The sequence below is a fragment of the Stigmatopora nigra genome, chromosome 1 (genome assembly GCF_051989575.1).
Source record: "Stigmatopora nigra isolate UIUO_SnigA chromosome 1, RoL_Snig_1.1, whole genome shotgun sequence".
Classification (NCBI taxonomy): domain Eukaryota; kingdom Metazoa; phylum Chordata; class Actinopteri; order Syngnathiformes; family Syngnathidae; genus Stigmatopora; species Stigmatopora nigra.
This window is the reverse complement of record NC_135508.1, coordinates 15,650,725-15,664,096: the sequence shown is the minus strand read 5'-3', so window position 1 is coordinate 15,664,096 and position 13,372 is coordinate 15,650,725. Positions and strand designations below refer to the sequence as shown.

Sequence of the window (13,372 nt, the reverse complement as noted above, 5' to 3'; positions counted from 1 at the left end):
TAATAATTAAATAACCCCAAACCCTCGAAGATGTCTCTGTCTTGATTTTTTTAACCATTACCCTATTTTTTTTTAAAAGTCTATTTTTTTCAGTTGAATTGAAATGAGCAAGTAACAGCTTCTGTAAACTGTTCTTATTTCAGTGATTTGCTACTCTGCGTGGCCACTTTTCCAACCCCTAAACTTACATTTAGAAATGTGAAACCTTTGAATAACTCAGACCCATGTGAGATATTGCATAGAAAAATGAATTCTACACATGCTATGAAAATATTGATAAAATAGCGACATGTTCACTTTTCCTTAAACACAACACCATCAAGTTCAGCCCAATGGAAAGAATCTTTAATACAAAGAAAATACAAACAAGAAAAACAAAAATGAATACAAGCATTTCCAGGAAGGGGACAACAAACATTTATCAATGACAGTACTATTTTTTTTTTGCATTTCAAATGAGTATTCCTAATTATATGCAATAATATCTAATCTAGCTAATCACGTACACATATTGCTCGAGTTTCTTATTGTGTTTATGCGTGGGTATAAGTGACATCGTAAAATGGCCACGCCCACAACCTGTATATTTTTTTCCCTCCGTTATCAGTGGTCAAAGACACATCCCATTTGGACACATACACCCTTGTAGCAAATATATTTTATTTGAAAATGATGATTACTACATACTGCTTTGTGTTTTAATTCATTTGAATGGATCAAAAAGCAATTTCTCTAATTAGGTTGCTGTTTCCATGACAAAGTGAGTCAGAGGAAAAAAACTTCTTTAAAATCATCAAGTAATATCAAGAATATAACCAGTGGCGGGCCGGGGGAGCGAGTGCTTAGCATGTCAGCCTCACAGCTCTGGGGCCCTGGGTTCAAATCCAGGTCATGTCTACCCATGTGGAGTTTGGATGTTCTCCCCGGGTCTGCGTGGATTTCCTCCACCTACTCTGGTTTCCTCCAACATTCCGAAATCATGCATGGTAGGCTGATTGGGCACTCTAAATTGCCCCTAGATATGGGTGTGAGTGTGCATGGTTGTCCGTCTCCTTGTGCCCTGTGATCGGCTGTCCACTGATTCAGGGCGTACCCTGCCTCTGGCCCGGATTCAGCTGGGATAGGCTCCAGCACCCCCCAAGACCCTAGGGATGATAAAGCGGTTCAGAAAATGAGATCAGATTAGATGAGATAATTCTAGTTCTGAGTATCACTGAGTGAATACATGAATTATAAAAAAAACATATCGAATTATATGGGATAAAATCTTCATGTGGGAGTTGCCCTATCATTGGGAAATTCAATAATGATGTCATTATATAACCTTTATTGACGTTGTGCTTAATGGACTTTTATGAATTTGATTTAAAGTGAACGAAAGGCAAGCTCACACCCACACACACATCTATTTATGTGTGTGTGGGTGTGTGGAGGCAAACTGACAAGTGTACGGTCTCTTTAAGAGCCACATGGTTGTAGTCAAGGCAATAATGTGTTTACTTCCGGGTTATCGAATAGCAGACAAGAGGGACAAAAACACGCTCACAACGCCAAGCAAAGCGGATTAAAGTCCCGGGGTGATGGCCGGGGAGGAGGTGGATGAGATACCGGGTAAATAAAACGTTTCGTACACGTTTTATCGTGTGTTATTTTCACGTTTTACTACGCCGTCGTCGTAATATACGCATCTGCTAAATGGTGTAATCCGGTAGTTTTATTCTCTAAATTCCCGTTTTAAAGTGACGCTAAAGTCAAACGAATTTCATTCAAATTGTATTTTTGCCCGGCAAATTCAGTAAGGGTACCTTTTTTTGAAAAATCTATTTTAAAACAATTGTTTTTGTCATGTACGTAGCGCGGTATTTTTGTAGTTTACGAAATGTAATTGATCATATCAATGTTTATTTATGTATGTATCATGTTCGTTGGGATTTCATGTGAAACAACAATAACATCTTATGTTCTTGTTTTACAGAATCCGGAGCAGTTTTCACGTTTGGAAAGAGTAAATTTGCTGATAACTTGCCCACTAAATTTTGGCTCAAAAATGATATTCCTCGAAAAATTGCCTGCGGGGATGAACACACTGCCTTAATATCGGGTAACTTCTCAATATGCTTTGTTTATTTATTAATTCTCTCATTTTTTTGAACCGCTTTATCCGCAATAGTGTAACAGGGGGTGCTGGAGCCTATCCCAGCTGACTTTGGGCCAGAGGCGGGGGACACACTGAATTGGTGGCCAGCCAATTGCAGGGCACAAGGAGACAAACAGCCATTCACGTTCACACTTATACGTAGGGGCAATTTAGAATGTCCAATCAGCCTATCATGCATGTCTTTGGAATGTGGGAGGAAGCTGGAGTACCCGGCAAAAACCTACGCAGGCCCGGGTAGAACATGCAAACTCAACACAGGTGAATTAACTGGCTGTCATTGACAACACTAGACATCCAATCTTTTTTGTGTGTGTGTAGCACTGTCTAAAGCACATAAATATTCCACCCAGATTATTGGAAATTGACGTTTATTGTTGTCAATAACAGCCAATGATTTAAACAAGGACATAAATAACCTTTAGAGTGTCATTAAGCCTCAAATGTTATTATTGTGGCCGGTGTGACCCAAATTGTGATGTCCATATATATGTGGATGTCAGGTCTTTATGATTACAATTTTTTCCCTAGTTACCAAAAAAAGTCAACCACCCCATGAAGGGATAACAACGTTTGTTTTCAACCTTATTCACTGAAACTGTTTTCGTTTGTCTTGGCAGAAAATGGTAAACTGTTCATGTTTGGCAGCAACAATTGGGGCCAACTCGGTCTGGGGTCTAAAGTGACTGTGAACAAGCCCACTTGTGTTAAAGGTATGCCTTTCACCAACTGCTGGTGTTGTGCTCCTCGATTTAACGTGCACTTATTGTTTTATCTCCAGCCCTGAAGTCGCAGAATGTCCAACTTGTGGCCTGTGGAAGAAACCATACGCTCATCTGTACAGGTCAGTGTCACATGATTCCTTCAAAGCATTCTCACCAGTCTTTGCATGTCTTTTTCCCCCCCTACTAGCTAAGGGTCATGTGTACGCCACGGGCGGCAACAGCGAGGGTCAACTGGGCCTTGGTGACTGCGATGAGAGGACGTCCTTCCAGAGAGTGGAGTTCTTTGATTCCCATGGGCCACTCCGAATGCTCGCTGCTGGTTCAAACACGTCTGCCGCCCTTACCGGTGAGTCACTTGAGGTCACATGTGTCAGCTGTGGATGGCAACTATACCTATCTTAACCTATCGCAGTCAAATCAGTAGTATAGCTTCAGTGTCACTTGGCAAAATAATTAACTCTTTAACTGCTATTTACGGGATTAACTAGGAAAAAAAATGCTATTTACGTCTTTACCATCACTGACAGGAATGTGTTTAGAACAACTGAACCTCACAGATAGAATAATTTGACGAGAGATATCTGTCCTTTTTACCTCCATCTTTTTTTCTCAGAGAGAGGGGAGCTTTTCATGTGGGGGGACAACTCAGAGGGTCAAGTCGGTTTGGGGAGAGAAAGTCACGCCTGCTTGCCACAAGAGGTCAGCGCTGGGCAGCCTATCGCGTGGGTGTCCTGTGGGTACTACCACTCGGCCTATGTGACAGGTGAGATGCAATATCTGAAAACTTTCAGCATTTGAGTGGATGTTACCTATTTTACTCAAGGTCTGTTCACGTATAAAATGAGTGAAAAATTAATTGCTCATGTCAGCAATCAAAAACGCCATACAAATTTGACATTCATAAAAATGATGTGACTGAAACATTTCAGATATTTGATTTAAGATGGCGTTTGAAGATTACATTCATTTTAAATGAGATCCATGAACAGCCACGTCATTTTGAAGGAGGCATATGGAGTAAGATTGGTGGCCAAAAAAATTACTGCATCCAGGATCAAAATATTGATAAGCACAACCTTTGGTTAACATAAAGACATTTAAATGAACTTGCATTACAATACAGACACACTGAAAAAATACTCTAATGTAATCTTACACTAAACTTAATTCTAATTTTGATTTACATTTTTATACCTTTCTTCTCGTCTCCACCGAAATGCTACTCATCTCAAATTGCTCGTATGTTGGGGCACTCGTATGTTGAGGTATTACTGCATCACTGTATCACAAATGGTTGTCATAACATTTTTATATTTCAATTGGAAAACACAGGGTAAAAACACTACGCACATTAACATTGGTAATTTGAGCATACAGCATACGTCAGGGGTGGGCCAACTATTCCACAAAGGGCCGTAGTGGGTGCAGGTTTTCATTCCAACCCATAAAGAGGACACCTTTTCACCAATTTGGTGTCCTACAAATGCAATCAGTGGATTGTTTTCTACAGAAATCTCATTGGTCAAAGTGTATGTGCTGGATCGGTTGAAACAAAAGCCTGCACATAAAGCGGCCATTTAGGACCGGTTTGCCCACCCCTGCCATATGTACTCTATAATTTAGGGTCTGTTACCTGGCAAAAATCAAATGTACACTTGATACACTCTTCAAAGTTAAGGGTTTCAAATTGCACCGGGGGATAAGTTGATGCATTAATAAAATAAATAGCTGGCTGTTGCTACTTCTCTCAACATAATAAGCACACTGGAAAAGAAATACTATGTGATTTGATAATGTTTTGACTGCATCTGCAAAGGATTTTATACCTCTATCCATTTTAATGTCACTTACTGTCTTAATGTACGAATGAGATGCAATTTTTGTCCTCGCCAACAAACCCACATTCTCCACAAGCACGTAGCACGGTATGTCTACTGTATTCCAAATGCCATTTTGTCACACACAAATGTATTATAAGAAAATGTAGTAAGGTTAGGGGAAAACTAGCTACTTTGCCTTCTGTCATTAATTTTTTCTTCTTAGTAGTCGCCATTTATCGAAAGCCTCTTCGAAACTTTTTAGTATTGGTAGTCATCAGATATTTGTAACTAGTTTTATTTGCCCAAGTAGATGGCATTAATTTAGAGTCTTTGTCGTTGTAGCAACCTTAGTTTAAGTAGCATACAGATTCCTGAGCTATGGCAACCTAGATGCAGCCCCAAAACGGATCTTGTAACTGGCTAATTAATGGAGGCTGAGCCATTTATTGCAAATGCCAAATCAACACAAAACCACTGTGTCCAACGCAGTATCGACTTTAAAAATGGGAAAATCTAGGCTTTACTTGTGAGAATTGTGTCAGAAGTATTTTCTAAAAACCTGTTTATTTAATGTTTATTGAAATAAGAAACATGCGTATTTAAGGAGTGATTGGCCCGGTGGATGAGTGGTTCGGGCATCGGCCTCACAGTGGGGGACTTGGCTTCAAATCACACTCCCTCTGTGGAGTTTGCATGTTCTCCCCGGGGCTTGGTTTAAACAGGAATCTACTGACAAGCTCATGGATATTCAACTTAATTTATTCCTTTTATTTGTGATTGTATTGATTTTGGATGTATTTATTATTATGGAAGAGATACAATTTTATTATATTTTGGAGGTTTGGAGGTCATGCATGGTAGGCAAGTTTTTTTTACTCTAAATTTACACTTGGTATGAGTGTGAGCGTGTCTCTGAGCCCTGCGAGTCAGCTGGGATAGGCTCCAGCACCCCCTGCGACCCTCGTCAGGATGTAGCGATTCCAAAAATGGGATGAGATGAGGCTCATTTTACTAAACACATGCTAGTGGAGATGAAAACTGCGGAGTTTGTCAGATTTTTGTGTTGAAGGAAGGCACACGAAAAGCAGTGGAGATGCAGGTCCCTCCCATTCAATGGGAGGCCAGTGGGGTGTTGAGAGATAGCAATAGGGAGATGCAACTCTCTCATTCAACATTTCAACATAAAATACAGAATGCTGCAAATGTATTTACATTTCAGGGATATTTGAATTTTTGAGACTTTGTGTTTCGTTAAAATGAGGCATTTCTCTAACCTGAATATTTAGTATATAGGGACATTAATTAGAGGTACCCCTCTAATTGTAATGCTACAAATGTATTTACATTTTGGGGATGTTGGAATTATTGAGACTTTTTGTTTTGTTAAAATGATGCATTTTTTTAACCTGGATATTTTGTATAAAGGGACATTAATTAGAGGTACCCCTCTATTTTTACTTATCTGCTTGCAATAATGGAAAATTCAAATAGATTGACGTCTACTTGTGATAAACTTGTGGAAATGATCAGAATCATGATTGGATGCCACACGTTTGGATGTCAATCATCACCTTGACAAGGGCAATAAACCTTCCCTTTTTACAGTACTGTGCACAGCTGGTGGCTATCTTATTTTTTATTTTTTTTTGGTGGGGGTTGGTATTTCAAAACTGATTTTTTTCTGCTCCCTAGAGGATGGAGCTTTGTACACATTCGGAGAACGTGACAGTGGTAAACTCGGGCTGGGAACTGAACAGTTGCCTCGTCATCGAGTCCCTCAGCTGGTGAAGAGCATGCCTGAGCCGGTCACTCAGGTGGCATGCGGCGGCGGACACACTGTGGCCGTCACAGGTAACAAAGGAAACGCTGAAGAATTGTGATTAGTACACTTGCTAATACTTGATCTTTCTCTCTCTCGTCTTGAAGAAAATGGAGTTTACGCCTTTGGCTTGGGCCAGTTCGGTCAGTTGGGCCTGGGGACATTCATATTTGAGTCGCGGGTTCCACGTCAGATAGAGCACTTCAAAAAAGGTCGAGTCCGGCAGGTGACATGCGGCGAGAACCACTCGGCCGTCATTACAGGTGTCTGGTAAATAATTTTTAAAAACTTGTTCTTACGAACAGCCTCATCAGTGACCTCTTTCGGTTTTTAGAAAGCGGTTTGCTGTATACTTTTGGCGATGGCCGACATGGCAAGCTGGGTCTGAATGAAGAAAACTTCACAAACCAATTCAAGCCAACTCTGTGTCCACAATTCATCAAGTGTCAGGTCAAGGAGGTGCGTCATGTTCTTTAACATAGTAAATTGTGCACACATTGCCATTTGAAAATTTTTATTGTTCTCAGCTATTTTGTTTAGTCATTAGCAAAGCATACTTAATTTTTGGCTGGTGTAGACAATCAAATCCAAGCCAGATTTGCCAAATTTACATTGATGATACAGTAACTTTGGTTTATTGTCCCTTAGAAAGAACACTTCGATTAAGTAAACAGATCAACAACCTCCCTAATGTTGTTGTTTAAAAAATGCGATCAAATTCATACTGCTCAGTAAATTCCTGAAGGCCTTTCTTTTTCATTTCAGGGCATTTTTGGGTCATTTCTAAATCATTTGGGGCTATTTTTTATTGATTTGGGGGATATTGCCAGTTGATTTAGACAGGGTTTTTTACTATATCTGTCTGAAGGTTTTTTTTTTTTGTGGCTCCATTACTGTTGAGAATAAAGTCAAAATATTATGGTCAATGGGAAATCAGTGGAGAGGTTTTTGTGAAATTTGGGCAGAAATGCCGTTTTTAGAAATAACTCCGACAATTCGATTTTTTTAAATTTTTGAATTATGCAAAATAAACCAAAACTCTAGGATAGAAATGTTTTGAAATTCTGTTTTCTCTGTCACTGTGGGGTGAGTTTTTAGGGGTCATTTGAATTTGTTTTGTGCCATATGAGTATTGGGAGCATTTTAAATTTGAGAAGTATTGATTGGTGAAAAGGTTTTGGCCTGTTGGCTGAGTTGTGCTTCCATAAAAAGGGCAGAAATGAGAATAAATTGAAGCATACAAAGTTTTTTTCCAAATCATTCCCACAATGAAATTATTAGCTGCCAATCCAATTTGACACTCAATTTCACAGGCAGTTTGTGGCGGTTGTCACATGGTCGTGCTGGCACAACCAAGAGACGACAACTGTGTTGTTACGTTGCTGGATGACCACAACATGACGGAAAATTACCTGGAGAGGCCGTACGTGGAGCTACTAGGGGATGCGGGAGACACCTCCAATCCGGCCCGAGTTCGACGCAGAGAGAGGGTGAATTGGAAAATTGCATTTGTTCTTCCCACCGAATATTTTTAGGACATTGTTAGCTTTTTTTCCAATTGTACCATACAGGAGAAGTCACCGGAACTATTTGGCGACTGTACATTACCAACAACCACATCTGGGTACCTCCAGCCAGCGACTCCTGTCTCCAGCAACAACACCCTAACCAGCCTTTCATCAGAACTGACGCAAAGAAAGGTGCTTCATCGCGCTCATCGACATGGCAACAAGGGTATCTCACCTCCATCTTCCACATTCATGGCAAAAGTTGTGGCAGAATTAAAGGCACAGACAACACCTAGGAATAATTTTCTTTATTTGCTGGTGCTATAGAGCAATCCCTCGATTTCATTTATCGCAAATTCACTACTTTGCAATTTTTTCTGCTATTATTATTATTTTTTTTGTTAAAGCTCTTAAAAATGTGAAATCCATACTGAAACTTGTAAGCAAAAGCCAATTTTGCTACTCGGGCAGAAAAAATAGTTATAGTAGGGGTGACACTACTTTGCAATTTTTCGATTATCACGGCCATGTCTGGTCTACATTAACCGTGATATATGAGGGATTACCGTAGTATGAATTAGGTGTTTTATAATGGAGGAAATGTATTTTAAAGACTAAGGAAAAATGTGGAAGATTTTTTTTTAAAGCAAGCTAGAAAAAAAAACATCTTTCACTTTCATTCAACAGGAAAAATGATTTCCTTATTTATGTGCCTTGCTAGCATGGTAAATGAATGATGTTGACATGGTAAACATCTAATGAAAGCATTAACCACATTGTAGCAAACTGGTAACGTGAATACATTTGGCACATGAGTGAGGCTCTGTTTTGAGCAGAATTGGCCCACATACTGGCCTTATCAAATATATTTAGCAATATTTCTATTCATTCAAAGTTAGTGGTGCTCATGAACATTACTCTTCTACTTATTTTACCGAATCAAATAATGTATTCATGTTGTCTCGCCCTGGAGTGTGAACGATAGTAACCTTGATACATACCGATAGACTACCCGAGCAAAGGTGCATGCGATAATGCATAATAAAGATGCCACGAGGAAAGGCTGGTAATCTAGATTACTCGTATTTGATTGGCTAATATAGTACCAGTTTCGATAAAGTGTTTGCTCTATCTTGGGTAAGCAATTCCTGGACTTACTGGCTTTGTTTTTGCTTTTCAGTATCAGAGGAAAAAAGGTAAAAATCTGTGTTACTTTTAATTGGTGAAACAAGATTTTCTGTCACTGGGATGCCCATATTACAGTTGTTGTCTGTCCCTTTAAATTTTATCTTGGATTGCATCTTTGTGTCAATCCACATGCTGTCACTGAGGAATTCTATTAGTTTTCAACTTCTATTTTTGTCATTGTTATGTTCAGAGGCATCTTCAGACCAGGTTGATGACATTGTGGAGAGCCTGAGTGACATTGACAGTGTGAAAGATTTAGGGGAATCTACAGATTTCCTCAATATGGTGAGAGCAAGGGGGGGGAAAAATGCTCCAAATGAATAAACACGATAACTCATTTGACATCTGCTCTCGTGTTTTCTGGCCAACAGACACACGTGATGAAGATGGACCCAAATGATAAAACACTCACGCTTTCTCCAGTTCATAAGGTTAGTCACAATGTTCCTTTTCTTTTCCATACAAGTCGCCATTGTGCATTCAATAACAAGTGTTGGTTTGCTCTAAAACAGGGGTGTCAAACTCATTATCGTCGGGGACACGTTGTAGTTTGGCTTTTCTTTAGAGGGTCATTGTTGTTAGACCCATAAATATAAATGATTACTTAGACTGCCATTGGCCGTCCAAGCTATTTTGACTGAGAGGGACGAATTAATTGAGGATTTGCTCATTTTGCTCTCCCAGTCACAATCAATTGAACGTCACATGACGTCAATGGGAGCTAAAATAAGACTGCCATAAATTGACTTATTAGCTACGAAATGAATTGCCTTTTGAGACATTTTGGTCCTAAAACTATTACTAATTTCTTTTCTTTGAGCCTACCAATAACATTCGCTCCGGAATCGAACCCTTGATATCAGAGCTGTGAGGTTGACATGATAACCTATCGGCCACAATCTACAGTGTGGTGACACTGGCCCTGAAAGGGTAAATACGAAATAGAGGGGGACATGTGAACTTTCTCTATTTAGTGTTAACAGTAAATTTTCCTTTAAAAAAAACAAGATTAAAAACTATTACCTTGCCATTCCCGATGGCGATAATCTGTATTTTTACAAAAACCATGAAGTTGTTTCACTTGATTTAGTTTAGCAGGCCACACAAAACAATCTGGCGTGCCAGATCTGGCCCCCGGCCGCTAGTTTGACATCCCTGCTCTAAAGGCGTATTCACACCAGGAAAGTTAATAACTCGCTTTCTTTATTCCGGGCCCAAAATTTGGTCTGAATTGGTCTTCTTTTAATGCGGTTTGCTTTCACATTGCAATTTTTGCAAGCGATCAAGGAATCGACAACAAACTTACATATGTCCAAACATGATTCAGTCATTGGACAATACAATTTGGGTGGGGTAAAACACTAAAGTAAACATTTACTGAACTCCTGATGGAACATATATTTTACATTACCATCTGCCCAAATATCTTGAAGACATTCTGTCTCCTCATCGCTCCATGTCAATGTACTGTCAATCAAACAGCATTTCCCATAATGACTGCCTATGGAAGCCTGTTCCGTGCAGCCAATAGTTGTGTTTGCTTTCACGCAACGTGAACCGCACCACAGTTCATTTGGACGCAAACCGAGACCACCTTTCTAGTCAAATCTCAGACTGGCTGTTTGGTCCACACCTCAGTTTGCTGGTTTTTATTCACACTGGCCCAAAATGTGCACATCACTGACTTTTTAGGTTTGGTCTGGACCAAACAAGGCAGGTGTGAATACGCCTCAGGGCCTCAGCTGACTCCCCAACTTTTGTGGCCTTTTGTGAATATTATTTGCTGCGTTTTGTTTTTGTCTGCCTGGCTCTCTCTCTTGCTAACGCATGCTTCTTCTCTATCTTATTGCTCTCCGCTTCCTGGAATAGAAGAAGGGTAAACATGGTAAGGCCTTAACCAGTCAGAAAGAGAAACCGTTAAATGAAGGAAAGCTCTCGAAGCGGTCGGGTTGGCCTCCGACTTCACCGTCGCATAACCGTGACGCCGCTGGCAAAACCACAGGCGTTCGAGACCAAAAGATGACCGAGCAGGATAAGGAGAATCGCACGACAGCTTCCAAGGACACTCGCAAGTTTTTGGGAGACACCAAAAAGGCAGCGCTTCAGCCAAGGAGTCGCCAGTTGAATGAAAACAAATTGCAAGCGGAACATAAAACGGCTTCCAAACAGTGCAAAGCAAAGGCAACTCCAGCGTCTGACTTTAGTCTCAGCGACGCCTGCGACGTGGACACAGGACAACGTCCTGAGGTCAAAGCAAAGTCTAAGAAAATCAGTTCTAAGAAGTCAAAAAAGGAGAGGAAGCAAGAAGAGGCTGAGCCCCAAAATGCGGACGGCGCAGTCTCGTTGGGCCTGCTCGCCGGAGGCGCTTCATTTCTCCAAGAGGTGGCTGCGCTCAGCTCGTCTCTGGTGTCTGACAGCACTCACCGCATCACCGCAGCTGATGGCGATCCGTCGAGCGGCAGTCTGTCATCCCAAACAGGAAAAAAGAGTGCAGAAGAGGCCCAAGAAGGACGGACGGGCACAGATACAGGGGATGAAGGGGAGGGCCAGGTCAGGGAGGTAACAAGCGCCACTGAGGAAGAGGATGAGGCCACTCAGACCTCGGGGGAAGTCGGTGAAGAAGGCGACAGCGATACGCTTAAGCAAGAAGACAAGTCGGTAACTGACAAGGAAGAAGAGGGGGGAAGTGAGGAAGAGGAGAAAACCGTTGGAAGGGAAAGGGAGGAAGAGAGCAAAGAGGGGAGTGTGGAAGGTGAAACGGCCGAAGGGGAGGATGAATCAAGTGGGGAATCAGAAGGGGAGGAAGATGAGGAAGAAAAGGCGGATGGAAGTGAGGAGCAGGATTCAAAGGGGAGTGGGGAAGAGGAAGAAGAGAGTGAAGAAGGAGAAGAAGGTGAGGAGGAGGAGGAGGAAGAAGATGAAGAGGAAGGGGAAGATGATGAAGAGGAGGAGGAGGGGGAAAATGATGAAGAGGAGGAGGAAGATGATGAGGAGGAGGAGGAGGAGGAAAAGGATGAGAAAGAAAATGATGAAGAGGGGGAGGAGGAAGAAGAAGAGGAAGATGAAGAAGAGGAAGATGAAGAAGACGATGAACAGGAGGAGGAAAATGAGGAAGAGGAGGAGGAAGATGAAGAGGAGGAGGAGAGCGAGGAGGTAGAAAGTGGGGAAGAGGAAGAAGAGGAGAATGACGAGAAAGAAAGTGATGAGGAGGAGGAGGAGGAGAGCGAAGAGGTAGAAAGTGGGGAAGAGGAGAATGATGAGGAGGAGGACGAAGAGGAAGAGGAAGATAAGAATGAAAGTGATGATGATGATGATGATGATGATGAAGAGGAAGATAAGAATGAAAGTGATGACGAAGATGATGATGATGATGAGGAGGAGGAGGAAGAAGAGGAGGAAGAGGAAGAAGTGAAAAAGAAAAGCACTAAAACACCCGGGAAACGGAAGTCAGGATCCAAAGGTCATGCAGCTGGAGAATCAGAAGAGTTTTGGGATGACGTTTTACCTCAGTACCTTAACCTCCAGTAGCTCCTTTCACTCTATTTCATTTCAGTCTGTCATTTTTCATTTTTTTAATAAAGCACTCTTTTTATGTTATTAGACAACGCCTTTAGACTATCATTCAGTGTTTTGATTTAAAAAATATATATTATAGAAGCCATTATAGAAGCCCAATATCGATGAATTTATGGATGGGTCCGCTTTCAATAGCAGGTGGGACTCCTCTTCTACCTCCACTAAAATCTCCCTATTAGAGATTCCAATCCATTTCCCTTCTAGTCTTTTCCCCTTCTAGTCCTTTCCCATCATTCCGTGCTGTTCTTCCAGTCTCCCGCTAGGTCTAGTATTCCGTTTAGTCGGGAAATAGGCTCTTCTTTTGGGTTTACTCGTATCCGACTTGGATCGCAAATGACATCGCCACATTCTGTTCTCATTTCTTGAATTCACATTTTGTCAGGATTTCACCCAACAATCTACTCAAACTGACAGCCCAAGTGAAGAAGATGAAGAGGAAGAAGAGTCGGAGTCAGACGAGGACGACTCGAATAAAGAGGTGGGCACGGGAGTGAGGGCTGTGGAGAAATTGGAAGAAACTCCGCAGAAGGCGGACACTCCGGCGAAAGAAGGCGCTGGTGCGGAGAAATCACACGACAAAA

At 41.3% G+C, this 13,372-nt stretch overlaps 1 protein-coding gene across 2 annotated transcripts; it reads left to right on the top strand.

The window, feature by feature from the left end:
- The first annotated feature begins 1,438 nt into the window (after positions 1-1,438).
- Positions 1,439-12,870, top strand: rpgrb (retinitis pigmentosa GTPase regulator b). Of its 2 annotated transcripts, none has more exons than XM_077729355.1 (14): positions 1,439-1,611; positions 1,976-2,101; positions 2,776-2,868; positions 2,937-2,999; positions 3,068-3,226; positions 3,494-3,643; positions 6,393-6,551; positions 6,627-6,782; positions 6,854-6,978; positions 7,833-8,009; positions 8,091-8,253; positions 9,406-9,500; positions 9,587-9,646; positions 11,088-12,870. In XM_077729355.1, exons 1-14 carry the CDS (start codon positions 1,581-1,583, stop codon positions 12,741-12,743), a joined length of 3,213 nt encoding a protein of 1,070 aa, XP_077585481.1. In that variant the 5' UTR covers positions 1,439-1,580; the 3' UTR covers positions 12,744-12,870. The 2 variants fall into 2 exon arrangements, with proteins under 2 accessions (XP_077585481.1, XP_077585474.1); XM_077729348.1 differs by having other exon boundaries at positions 11,085-12,870.
- Positions 12,871-13,372: the final 502 nt, after the last annotated feature.